General features: G+C 36.6%; 1 protein-coding gene across 4 annotated transcripts; it reads left to right on the top strand.

Annotated features, from left to right (window-relative positions):
• The first annotated feature begins 4,435 nt into the window (after positions 1-4,435).
• On the top strand, positions 4,436-26,177 carry LOC128028400 (solute carrier family 12 member 7). Of its 4 annotated transcripts, XM_052615760.1 has the most exons (26): positions 4,436-4,739; positions 9,161-9,246; positions 9,400-9,531; positions 9,644-9,790; positions 10,677-10,731; positions 10,841-10,971; positions 11,186-11,421; positions 12,600-12,811; positions 15,715-15,879; positions 17,129-17,227; positions 17,333-17,390; positions 17,514-17,688; positions 17,856-17,974; positions 18,462-18,560; positions 19,254-19,373; positions 19,460-19,564; positions 19,667-19,835; positions 20,014-20,209; positions 20,493-20,662; positions 20,755-20,886; positions 21,105-21,212; positions 21,437-21,547; positions 23,066-23,235; positions 23,361-23,375; positions 24,993-25,126; positions 25,330-26,177. In XM_052615760.1, the coding sequence occupies exons 1-26, from the start codon at positions 4,616-4,618 to the stop codon at positions 25,419-25,421; spliced, it is 3,360 nt and encodes a 1,119-aa protein (XP_052471720.1). In that variant the 5' UTR covers positions 4,436-4,615; the 3' UTR covers positions 25,422-26,177. The 4 variants fall into 4 exon arrangements, with proteins under 4 accessions (XP_052471720.1, XP_052471721.1, XP_052471722.1 ...); XM_052615761.1 differs by lacking the exon at positions 23,361-23,375 and having other exon boundaries at positions 4,437-4,739; XM_052615762.1 differs by lacking the exon at positions 21,437-21,547 and having other exon boundaries at positions 4,439-4,739.
• Positions 26,178-26,457: the final 280 nt, after the last annotated feature.

The raw sequence follows: 26,457 nt of genomic DNA, 5'->3' as shown, positions 1-26,457 counted from the left end.
TTTGATTTAAACCCTACTCGTGCGCTTGATCTCCATGCCAGCATACACCATTTGTGCACCTGCCTTGTGCTCCTGATAATTTTCACTATTTTTTTTGTGCACCATGCATAATGAATGCATTATAATGATGTATTATACGTCATTACGCAGAAAGTGTTTAAATTAGTCATGGTAGAGACCTGCACTCCCGTGGGATAACACTTGAGCGAGTGCGGCTGTGGGTGGGAACAGACTCGTGTGTGTGGGATGCAGGAGAAAAAAATATTTGCGGGACTCGCAAAATAGAAATTATCTGAACATAAAGTGTCTAAAACATATACTTTTATTTATATGCAGCAAAAAGAGCAACTCATATTAACATTGAAATGAATGACATGTGCAAGCTAGGAATAGTTTCTATTAATAACATGTGTTTAAAGGGTTGCTCAATGTAGCCAATCACAGACTCAGCTGTTGATTTCTAGAAAGCAATGATCAATCAAGAATCTACTCACCACACTGCTGAAATTGCGTGCTCACAAAACCTCTTTGATGATTCTTTGATGAATCGAAAGATCCAAAGATCAGCATTTATATAAAATAAAAAGCTTTTCTTACATTATATACTATACCATTCAAAAGCTTGGAGTCGATATTAAATAGCTTCGCTATGGCACACTAAAGACAATAGTGTCAATTTACTGTTTAAAATAAAATTATTTAAGCTGAAATTAACTGTGTTGTTCTCATTTTATTTGGACCCATTTTAACTGAACAGCTGGCCCATTTTACCTGAATGTTGTCCAATAGCTCAATAAGGTACCTGCTAATACTCTAACTGTCATAACTTTAAAACAATTATACTTTTTTACATAAAAAATATATATATATACACATTTAAGAGATCCACGCTAATTTATAAAAATATCATTAGGTCTCATGCATAGCTTATTTGATGGTTTTATAAGTCATTTACCTAAACATGGCCCATTTTAGCTGACTTCACCCTATTTATGTGGGAGCGGGAGGGCACAGGACAAAATCTTGCCGGCAGGAGTGGGATGGAAAAATCATCCTGTGCAGGTCTCTACTACATGGCATGTTGTCATATCTTATTTTTCGTTTGTCAATTTAGTTTTATTCTAACATTATTTTAATTAGTTCGATGAGTACTAAAATTATGTTAACTGTCAGAAATTAAATTGCTTAATATTGGTGTGTAGGACTGCACAATGGTCACAAGAGGGTGGACTTCAGACCACAAAAAAAATTAATTATATATGTCCTGCGGTGCCCCCCAGTCATTCTGCGCAACGGCCTATATCGCCTATGCCACGGGCCGGTCCTGGTGTTTAGGAGCCAAAACAAACTCCCCCTAAAAGTTTTCTTTGGTGAGTTGTTTCGGACTGCCGAAATGAACTCAAAGCGGACTTTGTTTCAGTCAGATTCATTCTTCGATTTTTCAATTTAAGTATACAGGGGCTTTTCTGTGGGAGTTCGTCTTGGCTCCTAAAACACCTTTGAGTTTCCATTGGTCCGTGGCGGTTTCTCATTCAACGGAGGTCAGGCAATAGAGAACAATATCTCCGGCCTTGACACTATCAACATGAACACACTGGAGTGTAGAATAGCTGAGCTGGCACATCCGCACCTGTAAGATCACCCATGGACAGAATTTAAAGTTTCAGAACAGTTAATTCCTAGAAAGGAACGGCAACGAAGCTTGGTGTCGACAACCCGGAGTTATGCAAAAAGTGATACTGAGAAACATCCGAGACAAGTTTTCAAAAGCCATGAAAAGACTGAAAGGAAAGAGTAAAGATATAAGGTAGCAAGTACAAAATACATGAGTTTCAAATAAATGTTACACCTGCTGTTTTTCAATGAGCGATTTTAAAGAGTACATAATAAAAGAAATGCCAAACGAACATACAATAATAAACCTTTATTTTTATCAAAAGTAAATCATGACACCACGTAAAATATGAAAGGTGTAACAATGTATTCAGTTTAATAAAAAAAAAAAATTAACACTAAAAAAAACTGTAACTCCAAATTTTTTTTCCACATCATTCTAAAGTTTTACAAACTATGAGACATTCACAGTTCCCATAAAGGACTGATTATGGAAATGGAATGGTTCTTTTGTATTGCAAATGATACTTGACTCTAAATTGCGGATAATCATTATTCTTTTGTCTATTATATTCTGACCGTTGGTGCCCATCTCACACCTAGATTGCCTTCGTTTCTTAATTTAAGTTGTTGTGTTTAGGGGATACATTCGTTCCGCAACGCAGGGGCTTGGAATGTTTGAAAAAAGTATACCGTTTCACAGCCTTTTCAAACATCTTTTTGCCCCCAAACAAAGAATGAAATGAACTTTGTTTGAAGTATACCGGGGCCTTAAGCATGCACCCAAATGCGCACACATAAAGCTTCTCAGACAGTGCGCAGGTACAGAATTGGTGTAAATGTTCTAATACAAATTGGTGAGTATTCTCATAAACACAATCAGTTATATCAGTGAACGTAAACAACTGAGAAAAAAAAATGTCCCTGTAATAGTAGATCCATGCAGTCAGTCTTGAGACAGCAGTCTATTAAATTGTTTTCTGTCTGTGATATTATTGTTAAAAATAATAAAATAAAACTGACATTTGTAAATTTAATTGGCTTTATCTATATTTGTTTATACAATTGAAGACTATCCAGTGTTATTTTACATTTGATTACCTAATTCAAATTCGTAGTATTTCTGTGCCTGAATATTACTATTAGACCTACCTGAAAATTTAAAGCACTGATTTTATTGTAATCAGCAGCTTTGCACACTGCCAGCATCTAGAATGGTCTTGATAACCATTTTAGTGTTCAAAGATATTTTGTAGGCTTTGCATACACATGTGCACCCATTGAGGGCCTGAAACCACCAACATAACAAAGTATATTATATATATTAGTATATACCACATTTGTGCTGTTGTATTAATCAGAGTTATTACACAACATTACTAAGTTATTATAGCATTTTCACATTAGGTTTAGGGAGGGTTGTCTGATAGTGTGGGTGGTTGTCCCTGGTTCACAACAATAATAAACTTTTAAAATATAATAAACCCTTTAAAACTTTCACTTTTCGTTTATAAAACTTCCGCAGCGCAGTTCTAACACAACCAAAACTCTTATCAGAATCTTATCACAGTGCAGGTCAAGGTGTCTGACTAAGTGCAATGTACGGTTTAAAATATTCCATATAGGACAGTGACAGACTGAACTTGAAAATTCTGACTGGAAACGTTGTTTATATGCATTAAGAAATCATCTGCAGTTTATATTTTGTTCAGTTTTCTAGATAAAGATAGCAACTATTCTAGCAGTGTCTAGATGTGCATTTCTCAAAACATAGAAAACATTTCTTTACCATACAGCTTTATTTTAACCTTAAGTAGGTTCTGTAGCTTTTATTCCGTGCTTCGTTTGGGGAAAAGTCCACAAGAGCCCAAATGCAGTCTGTTCAAAAACTGTTTAGGCTGCCACCTGCTGGATTGTTAAAGACAGGCAGTAAATCTCATAGAGCAAAAAACCCATATATATTAAAATTGCATTTTCAAAACAACAGATGGCAACCTAATGAAGATTATTTTTTTCACTGAAAAGATTATATAGCCAACTGAAATCCAGTTGTTGCTAACAACATACTCTTTCCAAAATGCTCCTGTTCTCTCCATATTTACCGATTTGTGAGAATTTATTTCTTAGATCATGTGCTGCTTGGACCCCACAGAACAGAACACTTTTAATTTGTAGTTTATAGCCACAACAGCAGTTTTCTCCATCACTGAATAGCTCCTATGCAGGTTGTTCCTGAGAAGTCAGCAAAGTTCCGCCACTCGGACCCTTATCAGCTCCTCTCACATGACCGATAAATGCGCTGTCAGTGTGTATCTATCAGTAATGTCAGGGTACGATTGTGCCCACACTCTAGAAGCAGAAAACAGAGCAAGATACTGACTAGGCTTATTTCAAACAAATGCACACACATATCTTAGGAGAATTTGGTTGATCAACATTCAGAATCAAAGTTCCGTGCAAAAAGATAATGTCCACCAAGCATTCAGGCAGTTTCAGTAATAGTCTTTCCAGGAAAACAGGGTTGATGCAGTTATTTTCAGCTTTAATTCCTCTCCGGTCCTAATGGTTCCTGAATGGAGTGATTGTAGCACACGTTTCCTTTTGAGGCTAGGAACGTCAGGAGGGGGTGGGGCAGGGAATTGGGCTGGGGTTGAGAAATGCCACATTGTGGTTAGCCTTTTGTTCCCATCACTTTGGGCAGTCTCAGATGACTCTGGCTTGGCAAACAATCACCTCCCTCCCAGCCTTCACAGGTAGAACGAGCAGGGTAGTTAACATAAAACAGGAAGCACCAGCTCAGAGCTCTGTGGCAGGACAGGACAGCCCATTCACCAGAGGGAGGAGTTGTGTACTGCTCCTTATTTGGTTGAAAGTGATCACATGGGCTGCTGCGTCTGAACAACAGTTGTGAAGAAGTCAGAGAACTTCGAACTCTGGCAAGCCCAGGAGACTTGGTGTGAGACGGAGAAAAAAAGACAAGAGTACATGGTGTGAGGGGAAAATGCCCACTAACTTCACAGTGGTGCCTGTGGAGGACACCCCAATTTCAAACGCAGACTATGATGGAGAGATCTTGAAAGAAGAGGACAAGGAGGAGCCACACATGGCAACAGGACCCTACTCAGGTGAGAGTGGAGAGGGTGGGGGGGTTAGATCCTGCCTAGACATGTGCAAACAGAAGAGGAGAACTTTTCAAAGACTTACTATGAAAGGCTTGGGTTTTATTAAAGTGCCTGTGTTAACAGTGAGCGTCTCTTCAAAAGCAAATGTGTGCCATGTTTACTGGCATGCGTTTGTGAAATCATCTCCTCATGGAATGTAAACAAGTGGCAGTTTCCTGGTGACTTTTACCTCTCTATTTTCCTATTTTCTCTGTCTTTCACTGTTTCTCTTTAGATGAATTACTAAATCTGTTGCTACACTTTTTTTGCATATAAAAAAGAGACCTTAAAGTCAAGCTGCACTGCATCTCCTTTTATTGTTGTTCTCCTGAACTTTCTTTTGTGGGTTCCATTGAAATTTTAAGGGACAGGTCACCCAAAAATAAAGATTATTTAATCATTTACTTGTGTATGAATTTCTTTCTTCTTCTGAGCACAGAAGAATCTATTTTGAAGAATGTTGGTAGCCAAAAAGTTTCTAGTTGAAACTTAGTTCTATTTTTTTTTTTTCATTCTGTGGAAGTCAATGGATAACATTCTTCAAAATATTTTCTTCTGTATTTAGCAGAAGAAAAATTACTTAAGAACACAGATTTGGAACAACATGAGGGTGAGTAAAAGACGTCAGTTCATAGTCAGTTCATTTATTCGTATTAGGGTTCTTGTGTAACTTGTTACTGTGTTGTTGTACCATTATTTACGTGAAATGTGGAAATTTTTGGTCAATGTTCCTTCATTTTCTGACTTGAAACTCTATTGGGAAAAATCATAAAATGTTATCTTAAATAATGTTAAATCTTAAAATGTAGTTATCCATTCACAAGTATTGCATAATCCAGATTTGTTTTTCTTTTATGAGTGTTAATGTGTGCACAGGGGTGTGTAGCAGAGCTTGTGGCTCATCATTATGGAATGTGTCCTCTTCCTTTAAACAGGCCTATTTAAAACTTTCCATTAAAAAATATTTTTTTTTTTTATTGTGCTGTTTCCCTTTTAAGATGAAATATTGCATGTGAAGAAAAATCCGTGGCTATAAAGGCATTTCATTGGCTATATGCTGCATCAGTTGATCGCCTAACCCTCATTAACTCTATAAAGCCTACCATATCATATTTAATACGTACAGTACATGGATTTCCTATCAATTAACAAGATCAGAACATTGCTGAAAAACCTGTTGTACATGAATTCTGACCTCTGATTGATAGTTCATACTTTTTAACAAGTAAAAATCCTACATAAAATGTCCTCATTCAGGTAATCTTTTAATTAAAGTAAACAAGATTTTTATTATTATTATTTGTATCATTTAATGGACTGAAACAAATTAATTATTTTTTCTTTTTTTTTTTTGAGAAAAATCATGTCAAAATGTGAGTATCATATATATAAGGATTTTGAGGAACATTTATTTGTAAATCGCTTTCTTAATCATCATTGTATTGCAAAAAACGAAAGCTACAGAGTATTGATCATAAAACTAAGCATTGAAACATCATCTTACTAAGACATTACTGGGAGATCTAGAATGAAAACTAATTTGCATGAGAAGCTTCTCTTTGGGCACATAAATAACATAGCACTAAATTTCATATTTCTGCTTAGTTTTTGGCCTCTGAATAAAATGTATCTTTTTGCCCTCCTTGAGTAGGCGTACCATACTCTTACCACATATATAATGAATATGATACTCAAAATTATTGACTATTATTTCATATCTCAGGCTTTGCAGTGTTAAAGATATTTTCTAAAAGATTTTTCTTTATTATTATTTTTTTATTGAGCAAGGATGCATTTAAAATATATGATTTATTTTTACAATTATTTATTTATAAATATATAGACTATAAGTATTAATATCTGTATATCAGCAGGATTTCTGAAGGATCATGTGACACTGAAGACTCCAGTTATGGCTACTGAAAATTAGTCTGTTATGTGTTTCAAATCATGTCTTTATACAGTAAACGCATGCCAACTATGAGCTTTTCCAAAACATCTCAATCTAGTCCCTTTGGGATTTCATTTGTATACAAAATTAGCTGTTCACAGGATGATAAACAAAATGTAAAAAGCCACACAGGAGGAATTCTCAGGAAAAGGATGTTTCGGAAGCCTTGAAAGTTTTTTATGAACCTCCTCTGTTATTGTTCTGTTCTCACTGTGGAAAGAGACATGAAATTAGATTCAATGGCAGCACAGGCCATTATTAACAAAAATAAAAATAAAAAAACATGTAGCTACAATGTTAAAACCAACAGCGGCAATAATCTGTTAAATATACCAACGATATACCTGCAACCTGTTACGTCTTAAATTCATTCAGTACATTGATTGTCACTGCATATAATCTACTAAATATAAACTCAATTTCATTTCCACATCTAATATTTATTTAAACACAATTCTTTAAATGTTTATCATAATCGTATTGTACCCACTTCAATAATTACACACTAGATGCGCACCTCTTTTGTTCACTTTGAAATATTTCTGCAATTACACAAATGAGGTCTAGCTGGAGCTGGATTTCAGTTTTTCTTTCAGCACATATTCTCTTTTGGCTGACTAACTGGTTTTGAAAAAGTCTTTACTGTAATCCCCCCTCCCCTCCTCGAGTTGATGACAAGTCATTCAAGACTTGCGTTCAGCAGTGTCAGTCAACAATCGAAATACAGGAGAGAGCCATACTGATGTTGTTTTTGAACCTCACAGAGGACAAGACCAACTAGAGCGAACGGAGAGGCTGATATCACCTACATAAAGCATATACTGGAATAAAAACTGAGTCAAGAAGACAAAGAAAGAGACAATCAGATAATGAGAGGCATAGGAGATTTTGAAAAGAGAGAGGCTGATCCACCAGATCACCATCATTCTTGACAAGACTAAGAAGTTTATCTAGCCTTGCTTGCAACAGGTGAAGAAGACTAAATGAAGACTACCGAACTGGAATAAAACCGAAATCAGCTGCAGTCCTGTGGTCCAACTGATGGATTTGCATCAGCGGAGACTGTACAGCAATTTACTGAAGCACACTGTCTGCTCGTTTATCCAAACAAAAGAGACAAAAAGATAAAAAGGTTCTTATCACTCAGACCATCAGACACGTTCACACATTTGTTTCTGTCTCAGCATGGAGTGTGAAGAAGGTTTGAATTTAGAGACATTAGGTGAGTGTGTATCTCATTGATTTAGATCATCAGAAGATCATTAAAAAAGAGAAGAGTAAGCATACGATTCTAAATCAACTTGAAATTAATGTTGAGCATTTAAAATTTCACATACTGGAGTAGAAAAAAAATGCCCGTTTGACCTTTGCGTATATATTTGTAATCTTTCACTTTCTTTTTTTACCATTGCTATATGTTTCTTGCCTTTAGGCAGAGTTGTGTTGGAGAAATCTCACAGATCTCCTGTTGTGAGGGTTTAAAGATTGAAACCTATTAAATGAGCTGATAACCACATCACGAGTCATAGTTTGAGGGGAACACAAGTTGAGTGACTTCTGGACAGACAAAAAATTGTCTGGATGATCTGTTTGCATTTTACCTTTTTTAGTTATCTATAGAAAAATATATCATGCTTGTTTGCTGCATATATTGGTTTAGTGGATGCTAACAATCATGGGTTATTAAACGGTAAACTGTATATCAGTACTGTCTTAACACTTTTTGGGTTATTTCATGGATGGTAACATGACCCTTCATTTGTTTCAAAAGCATCTAATAAATGAAAGGGTTCGGTTACATTTCTTGACTAAAATAACAGATGAAGAGATTATGTGGAAAGTGTGAGTTTTGTAATGTTTTCCCAAAACAAGAATAAACATGTCTTGTCAAATACAAGTAATGTTTTCACTTTCATTATTATTCTTTGTATTTATTTTTTTATTTGTAATTTTTTTGTCCAAAGCTAACAACACTGAGGCAGGAAAAAAATGGTTAAAGCTCCAATTAATACTAAATACGCTACATGGATCTTGCAGAGATTTTTTTGACCTGATTTGTAATTTAAAGGAAGTCAGATTTAGTTGTTGAAAGTTAGAGAATGTCACAGCAGGATATTAAACATGTCTGATGTTTCGATCAGATTTTAGAATGCTTTGTTTGCATTTGTTATGCGTCTTTTAACAACGAGGCATATGTTTCTGTTCTGTTGTGTTTGGCGAGATAAAAAATTCTAGTATGTTCCATCATTAGTGTATAATGTTTTTCTCTGTAACCATTCAGTTACAGTTGGCAAAGACACTAAAACAAGTGTATTATGACAAGTGTTTAAAAATCATTCCGATTTCAAAAGTGGTATAGCGTATTCTAGCCTTTAAACTAAAAAGCAACCTGTCTCTGATTTAAACCGTATTTGTGTTTCCTCTCATTCTCCAGGTGATGAGACTCCCAGAGAAACCTGCTCATTAATCAGTACAGATCATGATGACAGCGTTTACGGCTACAATATGGCTCTCTATGAGGTAACAAACTTCTTAAAGCAAACTCTTTTTTTTCTTTGTGCATCAGCTATTCACTGTCTGTTCAGATAAAATACTTCACCTTATTTATATCATCTCTCTAAATTACAATGCAATATTGTATGTATTCATTCTTTAGCTCTTCTTTACTAACAGGAGGAGATGGACAGCACACCGATGGTATCATCCCTCCTCAATAAACTAGCCAACTACACCAACATAACCCAGGGGGTCATCGAGCATGAGAAGGCAGAGAGTGAGGATGGGATTCAGAGGGTCCCCATAAATGTGAGTCTTCAATATGGCATTGAATTCACAGCTTCTGCCGTCATTTTGCAGGTATCTCTGTTTGTCCTACATACCTTAAATGTTTTCATTTTATGTGTCAATCTGTTTGAAGGGCCCCCAGATGGGCACATTTATAGGTGTGTTCCTGCCCTGCATGCAGAACATTCTGGGTGTGATTCTTTTCCTGCGGCTCACATGGATAGTGGGTACCGCGGGAATCATGGATGCCCTTGCTATCGTCTTCATGTGCTGTTCTTGCGTGAGTTTTTTCCCCATTATTGTTTCCAAGTGTGAAAAGACACAAAAAAAAGCCATTTGTTTTCCATTCAGTTCAATCCAAAAATGCCTTTATGTCAGTTTTGTCATGCAAACAAATGAAAAACTTGACATGGCCAAGAGTATGTTAACACTTCCTTATAATTATGAGATTTGGCTCAGATAATTATCAGATTCCAGTGATTCTATAGCATGTGGTGACATTCTAGATAACTATGTGCTTCAAACTTTGCGCAAACAGTTTCATTTTGTTGTCAATCACAATGAAGAAGAAAAAAATTACAATGGATCGTTCAATATGACAAACAGTTATATATTTGTCCATTTGCTTTGATAAGATTGTTTTGTTTACACTCAAACATCTCGGTTATGTACGTAACCCTTATTCCCTGATGGAGGGAACAGAGATGTTATGTCATGACGACATTAGACCCCTCATGTCCCTTAATGTCCTCAGGACATAACTCGTAGTGACCGACAGATATGGAACCAAATTCATCCACACAGATATTATGTATTTTTAAAAGATATCAGTTTGAACATTAACTTTGGCAGCTAAAATATTAAAAGTAAAAGTAAAACTGGAAAGCTCTGCAATAATAACTAAAGGTGAACTCTTACAAAAAAAAAAAAAGTAAATAAAAAATAAAAAAAAATTTTTTTGCCAATAGAAATAAAAACTAAATTAGAAATTCTAGAGAAACCTGCAGCAAGCATTTATACAGGCAGGTTTGTCTTTGGGATGGCCATATGAGGTATTCTTATAGCCTTTTTTGATCATATATTTTTGACTCATATTTAACAAAATGTTGAGTATTGTAATAATACAAATAAATAAACCTGTTTTACATCTGTTTTTTTCTCTCTAGACCATGCTGACTGCAATTTCAATGAGTGCCATTGCGACTAATGGTGTAGTGCCTGGTATGATTTAAATCTGCTAGGTCATTCTTTTATATATAGGCCTAATTTTAATTTTTATTGATTCCATATTTGCTTTAAGTCACTTGATTCTCTTCTCTTCCCACTTTAGCTGGTGGTTCATACTACATGATCTCTAGGGCATTAGGCCCAGAGTTTGGAGGAGCAGTGGGTTTGTGTTTCTACCTTGGCACCACATTTGCAGGTTCTATGTACATTCTTGGAACCATGGAAATTTTTTTGGTGAGTCAAGACTTACAGGCCAACATTAGCAATTTCTTGCAAACAAAATATACTACTCATTCAGCACTACGGAAGATCTTGTGTCAGCACTAAACTAACACGAGTCAGCAGATTCTGTACTTCCATTGCCTTAGACAAAACCTCAGAAAGCACATTAACTTATGATTCCTCAGTATGATAACATCCCTTTCTCTCTTTTCATACCCTGTTACAGACATACATAATGCCCAATGCAGCTGTGTTTAAAGCAAATAGTGGAGAGCCAAATGGAATGCAAAATAACATGCGCATTTATGGGACATGCTGTTTAGCTATCATGGTTCTAGTAGTATTTGTTGGAGTGAAATATGTCAATAAGCTGGCCTTGGTCTTCCTGACCTGCGTAATGCTGTCAATTATGGCCATCTATGCAGGGGTCATCCAGTCTGCCATCAAGCCTCCCGATTCACAGTTGAGTATGGTGTAATTTTTTTATTATACACAAATAATACTGCAAAAATGTTACTTTTAAGGATTTTTATACACAAAGGAATGATCTACTGCTAGTAGTGCAGTGGATAGATCATGCCAAATTTGATATTAAACAATTATTGTTTAATATCTAATTTGGCACGATCTCTCTATCTGTCACAGTGTTGCCAAGTCCCCGGTTTTCCTGTGGAATTGCCCAGGATTTCCGCCTATGCCTTTTAAGTTTCATAACGTCAAAGGATTTCTGGACAGGCTTTTATGGCTCTCCTTGTAGAATTTGAGAGATTTGACAAATTATATACGATTCTAAACTTCTATGTTTAATATTGATATACACAATTAGCGGAACTTCAGGTAATGTGAGGCTGGGCTACCTGGGATAGGCCTACAACAAAACTGCTTACATTTATTTATTGGTCTCAGTAGGGTCTATTAACACCTATTGCTTAATTTACAATGTTTAAAGGGATACTCCACCTCAAAATGAAAATGTAGTCATTAATCACTTACCCCCATGTCCTTCCAAACTCATAAATGTTTTGTTAGTCTTCTGAACACAATTTAAGATATTTTGGATTAAAACCGGGAGGCTTGTGATTGACCCATAGACTGCCAAGTAAGTTACACTGTCAAAGCCAAGAAAAGTATGCAAGATGTCGTCAGAATTGTCCATCTGCCATCAGTGATTCAACCGTAATGTTATGAAGCGATGAGAATACTGTTTGTAAGCGAAGAAAGAAAAAAAAGACATGCCACAAGGAAGCGCTGTTTCTATGTGTATTTATGCTTTGATTTGAAAGAAAACAGTGCATCCTTGTGACGCAGTTGACACAGAAAAGCGGCAGTTTGAGCGATGTGGAGAGACACAGAGGAGACTGTTGACAAAAGAATTGTTGAATAAAGTCGTCAGTTTTGTTTTCTTTGCTTAAAGACAGTATTCCTGTAGCTTCATAACGTTACGGTTGAACCACTGACCGCAAATAAACTATTCTGACCGCATCTTTCATACTTTTTTCAAACCGGTTTTCATCCCAAAAACTTAAATTGTGTTCGTAAGACGAACAAAGCCTTACGGGTTTTATACGACATGGGGGGGCATGTCGATGCAATGGAGCATATTGTTTGAACAATTCCATTTCTCTTTTGTTCTTTAACAGAGTCTGTCTGCTCGGCAACCGCTCGTTGCAAAATTCTATGTTTGACAAGTGTCAAAAAACGGAGGTCATCAACAACGTCACCACCCCCACCAAACTATGGACGCTTTTTTGTGAAGGGGATTTAGGAAATGCAACATGCGATGAATACTTCACCCAAAACAATTTAACAGTGATTCAAGCTGTTCCTGGCTTACTCAGCGGGGTCATATCAGGTGAATACTCAAATACCTGTGTTCACCCTGTGTCCGTTCCTCCTTTTAAAACTTTTGAATGTCTTGTTTTAAATGTGTCGGATACTCACTCTGCTCTCCATTCTGCCATGGTCACTATCTACCGACCTCCTAAACTGAATAAGGACTTTCTGTCTGAGTTTGCTGATCTTCTTTCTATATTGTCTGTCAGATTTAAGAGAATTTTGATTCTGGGTGATTTTAACTTGCATGTAGATCAGAAAGCCTGTCTCTTGGCCAAGGATTTTCTATCACTCTTGGACTGTTTTAATTTTTCTCAGTTTGTAAATGTCCCCACTCACTGTAAAGGACACACGTTAGATTTAATTATTGCAAATGACTCATCTCTTTCTAATCTCTCTGTTGTGGATGCTGGACTTTCTGATCATCTAGCTATCTTTTTTAATATTGAAACATTTCAGTCTAGTAGAGAGACTTCACGAACTATTTCTTTCCGTAAATGGCAATCAATTGATCATGCTGTTTTTGCAAACTCGATTGTCTCTTCTTTAGTTGACATGTCTTCTGCTCCTCTCGAGGATAAAATTTTAGCATTCAATAATGTCCTTACAGCCAACTTGGACATCTTTGCACCCATAAAAACACGTAATGTTTCATTTGCACAGTCAGCCCCCTGGTATAATGGTGAATTGCGTATACAGAAGGCTGTGTGTCGGAAATTAGAGCGAAAATGGCGTCACTCTGGTTTAAATGTGTTCCACCAGGCATGGAAAGATTGCTTGTCAAACTACAGAGTAGCCATTGAAACTGCAAGATCTGCCTATTTCTCAAACATTATTGATAATAATCAAAGCAATCCCAGGAAGCTCTTTCATACAATTAACAGTCTGCTTAAAGCAGATGGTGTCAGTTCTATGACTTTATCTGATGGGCTGTGTAATGAGTTTCTCAAATCTTTCAGTGAAAAAATTTACAATATTCGCACAAATATCCATTCCTTGCAGTCTGCAGATCTACCAGTTAATACTCCTAGGTTCTCTGGCATTCCTTTATCCAAATTTACTTTATTACAACCTGAGATGCTCTGCAACCAGGTTTCTGGTATGAAAGCTACCACTTGCATACTTGATCCCATGCCTGGTAGCCTGTTTAAATCCTGTTTTGGTCCTTTATGTCCCTCAGTTCTTGCTATAATAAATGACTCTTTGTCAACAGGGGAGGTGCCAGCAGCACTTAAAACTGCTGCGGTTACTCCTGTTTCAAAAAAGCAAAACTCTGATGTGAAAAATCTGTCAAATTATCGCCCAATCTCAAATCTATCATTTCTGTCTAAAATCTTGGAGGGTGTGGTTGCAGCTCAATTAAACAAACACTTAATTGAAAATAAACTATTTGAGCAACATCAATCAGGTTTTCGAAAATTACACAGCACTGAGACTGCGTTGGTGAAAGTCGCTAATGACTTACTAATTGCCTCCGACTCCGGCTCCACGTCCATTCTCATTCTCTTGGATCTCAGTTCAGCCTTCGACACTATTGACCATGCCCTACTACTTAATCGCCTCGAACATGTATTTGGCTTGTCAGAGACTGTTCTTGACTGGTTCAAGTCCTATTTCACTGACCGTAGCCAATTTGTTTTTATGGGTGGTTATAGGTCCAAGGTTGGTTCTGTTCATACGGGTGTTCCACAAGGTTCAGTCTTGGGTCCTCTACTCTTTAGTATGTACATCTTTCCACTTGGTCAATTACTACAATCTCTAAACCTTAACTATCACTTTTATGCTGATGATACACAGATTTATATCCATACTAGACCGGGTCAGCAAGTGAACGTTGGGCATCTTTCTAACTGTATTGCTGAGATAAAGATTTGGATGTCCAATAATTTTCTGTCTCTAAACGGCTCAAAAACAGAAGTCATGCTCCTTGGATCTCCACATCAACTGCGAAAGGTTGGGTCTCCTACTCTGTCTGTTGATGGCGTTGCACTGGAGTTTAAGTCCAAATTAAAGAATTTGGGTGTCATATTTGACGCCACACTGTCATTTGAGCCTTTTGTCCAGAATACAGTTAAGACATCGTTTTATCACCTCAGAAATATAGCCCGGCTACGTCCTATGTTATCCTTTTCGGTAGCTGAGAAGTTGATTAACTCTTTTGTCTTTTCGCGCATTGACTACTGCAATGGTCTTCTAGCTGGGGTATCTAAATCATCACTGGATAAATTGCAATATCTTCAAAATTCAGCTGCTAGAGTAGTATCTGGGGTCAAGACCAGGGACCATATAACTCCAGTCTTGGAGTCCCTGCACTGGCTACCTGTTAGGTACCGTATTGATTTTAAAATCCTTATGCTGGCCTATAAATCTCTGCACAATCTGGCACCTGAGTATTTGACTGACTTATTAATCCCCTACACACCACGTCGCAATCTGCGCTCCTCTCAGAGTGGTCTATTGGTTGTTCCGAAGACACGGCTTCATACGTGGGGTGACCGAGCATTCTCTGTCTATGCTCCTAAGCTCTGGAATTCTCTCCCGGCCGACATCAGGGAAGCACATTCATTAGTGACTTTTAAATCTCTTCTTAAAACATTTTATTTTAGGATTGCTTTTACATGAACTTGATTTTATGCGTTTATTTTCTTGTACTTACATTGTGTTTATTCATTTGGAGTTATGCTTGTATGTAAAGTGCTTTGAGAAAGCTACTTTTAAAGGCGCTATACAAAATAAATATATTATTATTATTATTATTATTAAATAAAATGACACACCAAGCTATACAAATCTCATTTAACTTAATTAGCTGTACACCACCAGATTGAATGATGAAAACAAAATTAAACAGTTTGTTTGTTTTGATGCATTTTCACATAAGACAGCTCATTGTTTTACTAAGTGTTAATCTTTCTCCTATAGATAACATGTGGGCACACTATGGGCAATACAAGACAGTATTGGAGAAGGAGGGAAAGAGTTCAGAACAGGCTTCAGATAACAATAGTGAAAATCTAAATTATGTCTTCAATGACATCACTACCTTCTTCACCCTTCTGGTTGGAATCTACTTCCCTTCAGTTACAGGTATTTCAAAAGTCTATGACTTTCTTTCTTCAGTAGAAAGGTGAATTTTTTATTTATTTTTTGTAGCACTGGTGGATTTCAGGGTAATAAAGTGAAAAGTGAAAGTGAAGTGACATTCAGCCAAGTATGGTGACCCATACTCAGAATTTGGGCTCTGCATTTAACCCATCCGAAATGCACACACACAGAGCAGTGAACACACACACACACACACACACTGTGAGCACACACCCGGAGCAGTGGGCAGCCATTTATGCTGCGGCGCCCGGGGAGCAGTTGGGGGTTCAATGCTTTGCTCAAGGGCACCTAAGTCGTGGTATTGAAGGTGGAGAGAGAGCTGTTCATGCACTCCCCCCACCCACAATTCCGTCCGGCCCGAGACTAGAACCCACAACCCTTCGATTGGGAGTCCAACCCTCTAACCATTAGGCCACGACTTCCCTACATAATAGGGAAGTCGTGGCCTAATGAATGTGGGATTTTGAAAGTAGTAAAAGTAAGTACAACACAGAACAGAAACAGAAAATAGATTAAATAAAGACCAAGTTCCAGTGAAATTCTACAATCCTCTTTAAGTCCGTCACCATGTGTGTGTTTTGAGTGGCAGTTTTTTCTGTGCAGATGATAAGGTTGCGGGGTGTGACAGTGTCTGAAATAGACTATTTAATTTAGGGTTACACTGTTTCCCTTCCATTTGTTGTATAAACAGTTATGTTTATGAAGGCCAAACGCAGCAAAAAAGTGAGCAGTGTATGCCCTTCACAATGTTACACAATGTGCATGCATGTATTTTCAGTTTATTGATAATGTTTTGGCTTCAAATTACTAAAAATCAAACTTATTCATCTTCTTCACTTACAAATGAGAACATACATATGCATTTTAGGTTTCAGTGAATTATGGGTAAATATTCATTTCAATAAGCAGTCTTTTTGTTCTTTTGGTATCACATTTTACACAAAAGGAAACCTCTTCAAATGATTCAGTGTGTGAGTGATTCAGATGGAATCGTACACTACTTCAAGACCATTTTCTAACCCACTTAGCTGATTATTTAGAAGGAGCAAAGTCAAAAGAGTGATTCTTTTGTGAATCAGGCAGGATTTACTGTACGCAAAAAGGAAAACATATGTCAAATAACTCAAAAACGAATAACAATTTCAATATGTTTAGTTAAACTACTTGCTGTGGAAAAAGTGTTTTAAAAGTCTTATGAAACACATTAAATGTTTTTCTCTGATTTTCACAGGAATCATGGCTGGGTCGAACAGGTCTGGAGATCTTCGAGACCCTCAGAGGTCCATTCCCACTGGTACCATTATGGCTATTGCAACCACCACTTTCATCTGTATCTTTTTCTGCCAAAAAAAAAAAAAAGAATATTAAGTTTTGTAAACAATGTTATAATTAATTACTTACCAAGTTGGATGAATACCTTAATGATGTTAAACAGACATTTCCTGTGTGGTGTTATTTGGAGCATGTATTGATGGTGTGGTGCTGCGAGACAAGTACGTGTTATTTGGCAACAGTTGTGGTTTACAAAAATTCAGATAAGATCCACAGGCACAGTTTTCACATGTAATATAGTCTTCCTGTTTTTACATGCTTTTGCATGCTTGCTTTCATAATAGGTATGGAGAGTCAGTTAAAGGAAGTCTAGTTGTTGCCACACTTGCTTGGCCATCTTCATGGGTGATTGTGATTGGCTCATTTTTCTCCTGTTGTGGGGCGGGGCTACAGAGCCTCACTGGGGCTCCTAGGATCCTACAGGCTATAGCTCGAGATGGCATCATGCCATTCTTACAGGTAACAACATGCCCTGGCTTCACTTTGTGATTAGGAAAAGTTACATTTAAATGTCTTGAGGCACATGTGCATTTGAATTGTCCTCGCTCACTGAAAATGTATAGAAAGAAAGCACAATAGAGCCACTATAACTATGAAGCCTAACATGACGTACTTCTTTCTGGTAGGTGTTTGGTCACAGTAAATCTAACGGTGAGCCAACCTGGGCCTTACTCCTAACTGCAGTGATCTGTGAGATTGGGATCCTCATTGGTTCCCTGGATAATGTTGCTCCTATCCTCTCAATGTGAGTGTGTTTCATTTGCTTTCACATCTTTTCCTTGTGACAAAACTAGACTTTACTTGGGAGTAAAAGCTTGACATTTAAATTACACATTGACATATGATTTGGTATTAAAATGAACATTTTCATGAATATTATAAAAATGTGTATCAGTGAAATTCTGTACAATAATTGTCCCTACATTGTAAATGTGTACATCACATGCAGTTCTGCTACTCCGTTTGTGAATTTTTGTGTTTAGTACAGGTATAATTATAGTTTGAATTTAAATTACTATCTGTTTTATTATAATTTTTGATTTAGTCTTTTTATTGTTTGTCATTTTAAATAGGTCTATATATTTTTCATCCTTTTTTTTCTTAGATTTTGTTATTGTAAAATTTTCCTTGACAACTAGTACTAGAAATTTTATTTCAATTAACAAAAATGTTTTTTGTTTTTTTTATGGTTTTAATTTCAGTTAACCCTTCTTCCTATTTCTACTTTGCAGGTTTTTCTTGATGTGTTACCTCTTTGTAAACTTGTCCTGTGCTGTCCAAACACTTCTACGCACACCAAATTGGAGGCCGCGATTTAAATTCTACCACTGGTAAGTCACACGATTATTAGATTCATGATTATTAGAACAAGCCAAGTCACCTTTGTTTTTATAACGCTTTATACAATACAGATTGTTTATAAGCAGCTTTACATGGATAAACAGGAAATATTGATTTAAAATTGCAAACAGAGATCAATTCTGCTGTAAAGCAGCTCTAAAAACCAAGAACAACAGTGTCTTTGTTCAGCTGAGATCAGTTCAGTGTTGATTCAGTTCCATTCAGCAATTGTGTAAAGGTCATCAATTATGAATGTAGTTCAATTCAGCTATAAAGCAGTCCTGTAGAAAACAGTGATGTCATCCACCTCAGTTCAGTCCTTATCCAATAGTGTCAGTACATTCGATAATACTGCTGAATTTTAAGTGTCCACAACTAAACAACTGCGAAGTGACAGTGGCCAGGAATTCTAAGTCCATGGGTGACAGAACTTGGAAGAAACCAGGCTCTGTCAGGAGGGCAGCTTCTCATCAACAAGTAACATATTTGTGGGAAGTGCGTGTTCTGTTGTCCCACATGCCCGACAACTTGTCCTTTGGTTTTTCATTAACCAAACAAGTGTAGTGTAATGCTTATTTGTTCCATCTGCATGTAAATTGATCTAGAATGGGCCAGTCTGAGTTAATGTTTGATTGTACCAACTACCATTAAATGCACCACTGGATTTGTTTAAATGTTTTCAGGTCCCTCTCTTTTCTTGGGATGAGCCTGAGTCTCTCCCTCATGTTTGTCTCTTCATGGTACTACGCTTTGGTTGTCATACTGATTTCTGGATGCATCTACAAGTACATTGAATACAGAGGGTAAGAAAGTGTCCGTCACATTCACTGTGTTTTAAAGTAAAATGTTCTATATTAACTCCCCCTTTAATCTCCGCCACACCCCTCAGGGCAGAGAAGGAATGGGGTGACGGGATTCGTGGATTATCCCTTAACGCAGCTCAATATGCCCTAATAAAACTAGAGGAGGCGCCACCCCACACCAAGAACTGGAGGTGAGCGTCCAGAAGAATAGCAGCACAACTTCCACGCTGTTTAAGCGTCTTCATATTTGACAGAAACTAAGGCAAATATTTGAAATGTAACTAATCTTCCAGACCTCAGCTGCTGGTGCTCCTAAAGTTGGACTCCGACTTGGGGGTAAAACATCCACGTCTGCTCTCCTTTACCTCACAGCTGAAGGCTGGGAAAGGCCTGACCATCGTCTGCTCCGTGCTGGAGGGCACGTACATGGCTCGGGAAGCAGATGCTAAGCTCTCTGAAAAGGTGAAGGTGTACAGTTAAAGCCAGTTTGGTTTTGGCTTTGACAACAATAGCATTTTTTTAGGTTATTTATTAGATCGATTTATTACAGCCATAAGAGGAAAGAAAATGTAAACATTGAAGTTTTTGTCATGTGTTGCTCTAAAAGGCAGAAAATGTAATCCATGTCAATTTTTCACAGAATATCAAAGCGGCCATGGCAAATGAGAAAACGAAGGGTTTCTGTCATGTGGTGGTGTCCTCTAACCAGCGGGACGGTTTCTCTCACCTGATCCAGTCTGCAGGGTTGGGGGGCATGAAACACAACTCAGTGCTGTTGGCCTGGCCCGCAAACTGGAAACAATCCGAGAGCACCCTCTCCTGGAAGAACTTCATCGGTGCGCATATGTCATTTTCTGATACTAAGCTGCCATAAAGTCAGATAATCAGCTTAAGGCAATGAGGCCAGGGATTATTAATAAAGATTATAAAGGTTAAGACTGTCATTGAGCTTTATTCTGAGCGAACTTTTGTAGGCTTTAGGTCGCAAAGTACCAAAAACGTTGCAATATTAGAATTATTTCATGTCATTTAAGATCATTTTGTGAAGATGTGAAAACTATGTAATAAATATCAATTACTTTGACAACATAGTAAAAACTAAAATGATTTGTCCCAAAGATACCGTCAGAGAGACAACAGCTGCCCACCAGGCCCTATTAGTGGCCAAAAACATCGATACATTTCCCACAAACCAGGACCGGTTAGCTGAGGGTACCATTGATGTCTGGTGGATTGTCCATGATGGTGGTCTGCTCATGCTTCTTCCTTTCCTGCTCCGTCAGCATAAGGTAGAAGGCAGAACAGTCTTATACAGAAAACTGCACCCTTTTTTTTTTTTTTTGCAGTTGGTTAGTTACCTTTTTTTTCTGAAATTGTGTAGGTTTGGAGAAGGTGTAAGATGAGGATCTTCACGGTGGCTCAGATGGATGACAACAGCATCCAGATGAAGAAAGACCTACAGATGTTCTTGTACCACCTGCGTCTTGACGCTAAAGTGGAAGTTGTGGAAATGGTGAGATACAATTTTGATCAGCATAAACTTCAAATCAATTAAAATGTTTTAATAATGAATCTTTAATTAATACGCTGAAATTTTAGTAAATTAATCTCATTTTAAATGTTGTTAATTATGTTATGTTATGTTTGTTACTGTATGTTATGTTATATATAAGTAATGTTTGAATGCAAGATACTAGAATTGAACTTTTCACTATGTCAATACCTCTGTAGAATGCAGGCGATATCTCTGCTTTCACCTATGAGAAGACCCTTGTGATGGAGCAACGCTCTCAGATGCTGAAGCAGATGCAGCTTTCTAAGACAGAACGGGAGAGAGAGGTAATATTTCTCCAGCAATCTATTCTTTTGTCATTATTGTCAGGTTATTACTGGACTATATGTGGAATAAATGAATATTGTTGCAGTCAATACACTTCATACAGAATCATAAGTTTTTCATCCAGTTTCGAGACTGCTTTGGATTAAGTTAAGGCTCTGTTTTGCATGAGGCGTTTTCCTCCATCGTAACAATTTTGGATTATTTGCTCTGTGGCAAATGTCAGATTCAAAGCATCTCAGATGAATCCCGGAATTCCGTCAGGAGGAAGCCCTGCCGGGAAAAACCAACTCAAAGCAACAAGTCACAAGTGCCAACTATAATTCTGGAAGAGGAGGTAGCTCAGGGGTTTACCTCTTACGGATCCCATATTTTCATTCTCTATCAAGGCTACTACCAATAGATAACAATCCTGTCCAATTACTCCATCCAAACAAGCTCTTTTCCACTGTGGCTGGTGCCTGAGGGGGAGCCAGTGCCCAGCTAAGGGCAGTACTTGGTCAGAAATGTGGGAGCTGTGGAAGTTGTGCCCACCAACATCACTGGTCCTCTTGTTGGAGGCCAGAATAGCTCACCAGGGTTGTTTGTGTGTAAAAGTGCAGCTCAGTTTCAGATTGGGCACCATCTCTGGCACCAGCACCAGAGGAAACGTAGTAGTCCCTTTACACTGTGTGACATGACAGAGCCACAGCTTTTGGCAACTATGATTCTGCTATGGTTTTTACATTTTTAAATTTGACAATTCCTTATTATTTAGCAGTAAGCATAACAAGGCAATGACTGTGGCCCTGAAAATGTCATAATTTAATTTGTTTACAGCATGTCTGCATGTCATTATGGGGCATGAGAGCGTCTCGAGTCTATTTGAGTGAAAACTTGTGCAACTCCACTAATTATACTACCATGTTTTAAGATTGTTTATTTAATCAGACTAATATACCATTCAAAAGGCTGGGTTGGTTGGATTTAGATTTTTTTTTTTTTAAAGAAGTTAAAGAAGTGCTTACCAGGTCTGCATTTTATTTGATCAAAAATAAAGTAAAAACAGTAATATTGTGAAATATAATTACAATTAAAAAATAACTGCTTTCTATTTTAATATATATTAAAATGCATTTTATTCCTGTGAAATAGCTGAAATCTTTAGCATCATTTACTCGAGTCTTCAGTGTCTCATGATTCTTTAGAAATCATTCTAATATGCTGATTTCATGCTCAGGAAACATTTCTTATGATTACCAACGCTGAACAGTTATCTGCTGAACAGTGCTGCGTAATTTATTTATTGGAAACAGTGAACTTTTTGTTTTCATGATTCTTGGATGATAAGTTCAAAAGAGAATAAATTGTTTTTGTAAAATAAATGTTATTTCTGATCAATTTTAATGCATATTTTCTGAATAAAAGTATTAACTTCTTTAAAAGAAAAAAAATTATACTGGCACCAGACTTTTGAATGGTACTATATGTTTTCGTTAACTTGTGTTTTATGTATTGTACAGTTTTTTTAACTCCGTTTTCAGTCTAGTTACTAATCCATAGTTTGTTTCTGTGGGTAATGCAACATTCCCACAGCATTCATTCCCTGCTGAAAAGATCAGTATAACTGGTTTTACATAAATACTGATGTGCTGATGGTAGCCTATAAGGCTTGCTTGGTCAACCACCTTGATCGGCAAGCACATCAAACCAGCATAAACCACCACAGAATTTTAAATGGCCCAAGCTGATCTTTTCAATGGGTCTTTTAACATAGTTTGTCTGTCTAGGTCCTGTCAGACTGCTATCCAGTGGCATTTTCAATGAACATTAAAGGAGGTTGTTGTTGTAAACAGAATGTGTCTTGATCTTTCAGGCTCAACTGATTCATGACAGGAACACTAAGTCCCATGCCACTCTGAACGACAAGGCCACGCCAACTTCTGACCGGGTCCATATGACCTGGACCAAAGAGAAGCTGATTAGTGAGAGAAACCGGCTTCGAGAGGCTAACATGGCTGTGCGGGACATCTTCAATATGAAACCGTAAGTTCAATAAAGACCGTAGATCAATAAAGTCAGTTTTGCATTCTTCTGAATATGTTTAATCATGTATCATAATGAAAACGTTTGCTCTATTAATGCTAAGACATTTTGTTTTGTACTTCCAGTGAGTGGGAGAATCTGTAAGTTCCTTTGACTCTTGTGCAAGTGGTTTGTGTGCTTAAGTCTTAGTTTGTCTTAGCTGTCTGGTCTGTGTTACAGTAGTACATATAAACAGAATGTGTTGCATGTCTGTCACACTAAACATGAATTGGTGTGTGTCTCTGTGTGTGGCCTGCTTAAGTCAGTGTGAGTCACAGTCACGGCATGAGTCAGCATGAAGCATTGTGACATAGATGTTTCTGTTTGCATGTGTTTCAACACTAACTATCTACAGTTAGCCAGATAGCATGATGGGATTATTTTAGTGCTAAAATGCAGGATTTTGGCCAGTAATTGTATGAATTAAGAGAATACGTTTTTTCTTTGTGTGTGTGTGTGTTTAGCTTTTGACATCAGTTTCTGCTTATTAACTCATGCTTGACATTTAACATAGGGATAAATTCTACATTAATTTTATGTTTCACTCATTTAGGACTGTTTGTCTAATTTGGGCTTACTTGTTTTCTAGCGAAATGGATGGTTGCTTTATGTAATCCTTTGCAAAGAATGGTCTTCGAGAAAATGTTGAAGTCTTAAACAGAGTTTTCTCCATTAGTAAGGTTATCGTTAAATCCTATTAAGAATAAGATATGGATATCAGACTTTAAGCACTGGATCCCTTTCATAAATCAAATCTTTTTAAGGAAATATAACAAAATATTTTCACTGATGTCATGATGTAGTGAACAATCAATTATTAATCTTTACTGAAGTTATAGTACTCTACCAATTAATTCAGACATACACTAACCAACGATAAACATACACTTCTATTTAAATGTTTGAGTAAGATTTATTTTAAAGAAAATAATATTCGTATTCATCAATGCATTAAGCTTATCAAAAGTAACAGCAAAACATTTACATTGTTACAAAAAAAACTATTTCAAATAAATGTGGTTCTTTTGAACTTTCTTTTCCTGAAAAAAAAAAAAAAATATATATATATATATATATAAATATATATATATATGTGTGTGTGTGTGTGTGTGTGTGTGAAAGCAGCCCAACTTTTTTCAACATTGTTAATAATTACAAAAAATAAATACAGTTATTTTGCATCAAATAATGAAGTTATGTCTGATGCAAAATTCAGCTTTTCCAACACAGGAATAAATTGCACTTTAAACATATTCAGATAATAAAAATAATAAACAGATTTTTACATTTGCAATAATATTTCACAATATTACATTATTTGCTGTATTTTTTTTTTTTTATATCAAATAAATGCAGCCTTGGTTAGCATGTGAGACTTCTTGCAAAACCATTTAAAAAAATCTTATTTAATGGTAGTGTATGTAAAGATAAACAAATATTTAAATGGCATATACTGTTAAGATATTTTATGATTTCCTTCATCTTAATAAACTGAAGAAGAAAAATACTTAGATTTAAGAATCTTCTGACCTTCACTGGTCAGCATTAAAATGTATCTGATGGTGACAACATCATTGCAGCATTTAATTTGTGATTAGTCATCATCCTTTCATTTGTGCATGCATTTTCAGTTGCTTTTTCATATAATGTACAATTTATATACTATTGCTAAACCATTGAGTCTTAATGCTAAATGTGAATGACTGAATTTCTCACAGGGATCAGACTAACGTCAGAAGAATGCACACTGCAGTCAAACTGAACGAGGTTGTAGTCAACAAATCCCAGGGAGCCCAACTGGTGCTGCTGAACATGCCAGGACCACCCAAAAACAAGGGCGGAGATGAGAATTGTATCCTTTCATCAGTTGAAATGCAGACAGTTGCACATCTACTTAAAAAGGGGCTGTTATATAGTTGATACATATTGCAAAGAACAGATAGCATGGTCTGTCATTTTCTTTCAGACTCTGAGCCTAATTCATAGTGAGTTACAGTTTGAATGTCACCTTCATGTACAGCAGTCCTCCACACTTCTCCTTCACTCTGAGGTCAGACATGGAGTTTCTGGAAGTCCTCACAGAGGGATTGGACCGGGTGCTGCTGGTCCGAGGTAGCGGCAGGGAGGTCATCACCATTTACTCGTAACATCATTCAGAATCAGACACTGAGAAGAGTATTTCTGTGAGGAGAGACTGTGCAGAGCTTCACAGATACTGTACAGATGGACTGAGGACAGGCAGTCCCACGCCAACTCCAGGCCGGTGCAACATATTTGAGGGTCCAAGAGGATTCTTCTCATTTAGTGCAGTCCACTCATGATCGGATCGAGCACATTTTAATACCAGGTGTTAACAGGAACCTTGAATGTGGTCCTTATTATTAATTCCCATAAGACTTGAAGAAAGTGACATCAGCTGATGTATTGCTGAATCATATGACTGTAAGGAACAGTTTGTAATTTATGTGTATTAAATGTATAGTTTTGCATTTCATTCTTCAGCATCGCATTCTTCTGCTGAGCTTTATGTACTGTGTGATTTTAGTTCGATTCATACGATTTTTGTACGTTTTGATATCAGTGTTACTCACACAGCGGTATGAGTTAAATTGAGATTATATCATCTGCCAAATCATAAGGTTTGAAATCTGTTAGTACTTAATGCATGTTCCTTTTTTTCCCTAAAATGTTTGATATTTTATACCTTTTCATGACATGAAACTTTATTGCAAACATTTTTCTCAAAACAAAACTAAAATTATATATTTTTTTCACAGTGTGATTAATATTTGAATGAAAAGAACGTAAAGAACATTTTTACAGTATAGAGAATTATAGAAAAGGTCCATGGATGTTAAAGGTTCTTAATGGAACCATAGATGCCAATAAAGTCATAGATTTTTCTGATTGTCAGTGTCTAAGATAAAGGTAAATTCAGTGTTCATATATATATATATATATATATATATATATATATATATATATATATATATATATATATATATATATATATATAGATAGATAGATAGATAGATAGATAGATAGATAGATAGATAGATAGATAGATAGATAGATAGATAGATAGATAGTGACTGAATCATTTATGCATTGCTGAATATTTTCTGAAAATGTATTCATCAACAAACATTGACCTTATAATCTTGAATAAAACTCTGGCAGACA

This window comes from Carassius gibelio, chromosome A2 (genome assembly GCF_023724105.1).
Source record: "Carassius gibelio isolate Cgi1373 ecotype wild population from Czech Republic chromosome A2, carGib1.2-hapl.c, whole genome shotgun sequence".
Lineage (NCBI taxonomy): Eukaryota > Metazoa > Chordata > Actinopteri > Cypriniformes > Cyprinidae > Carassius > Carassius gibelio.
Note: the sequence above shows the minus strand (reverse complement) of the source record. Positions and strands in the feature narration are given on the sequence as shown.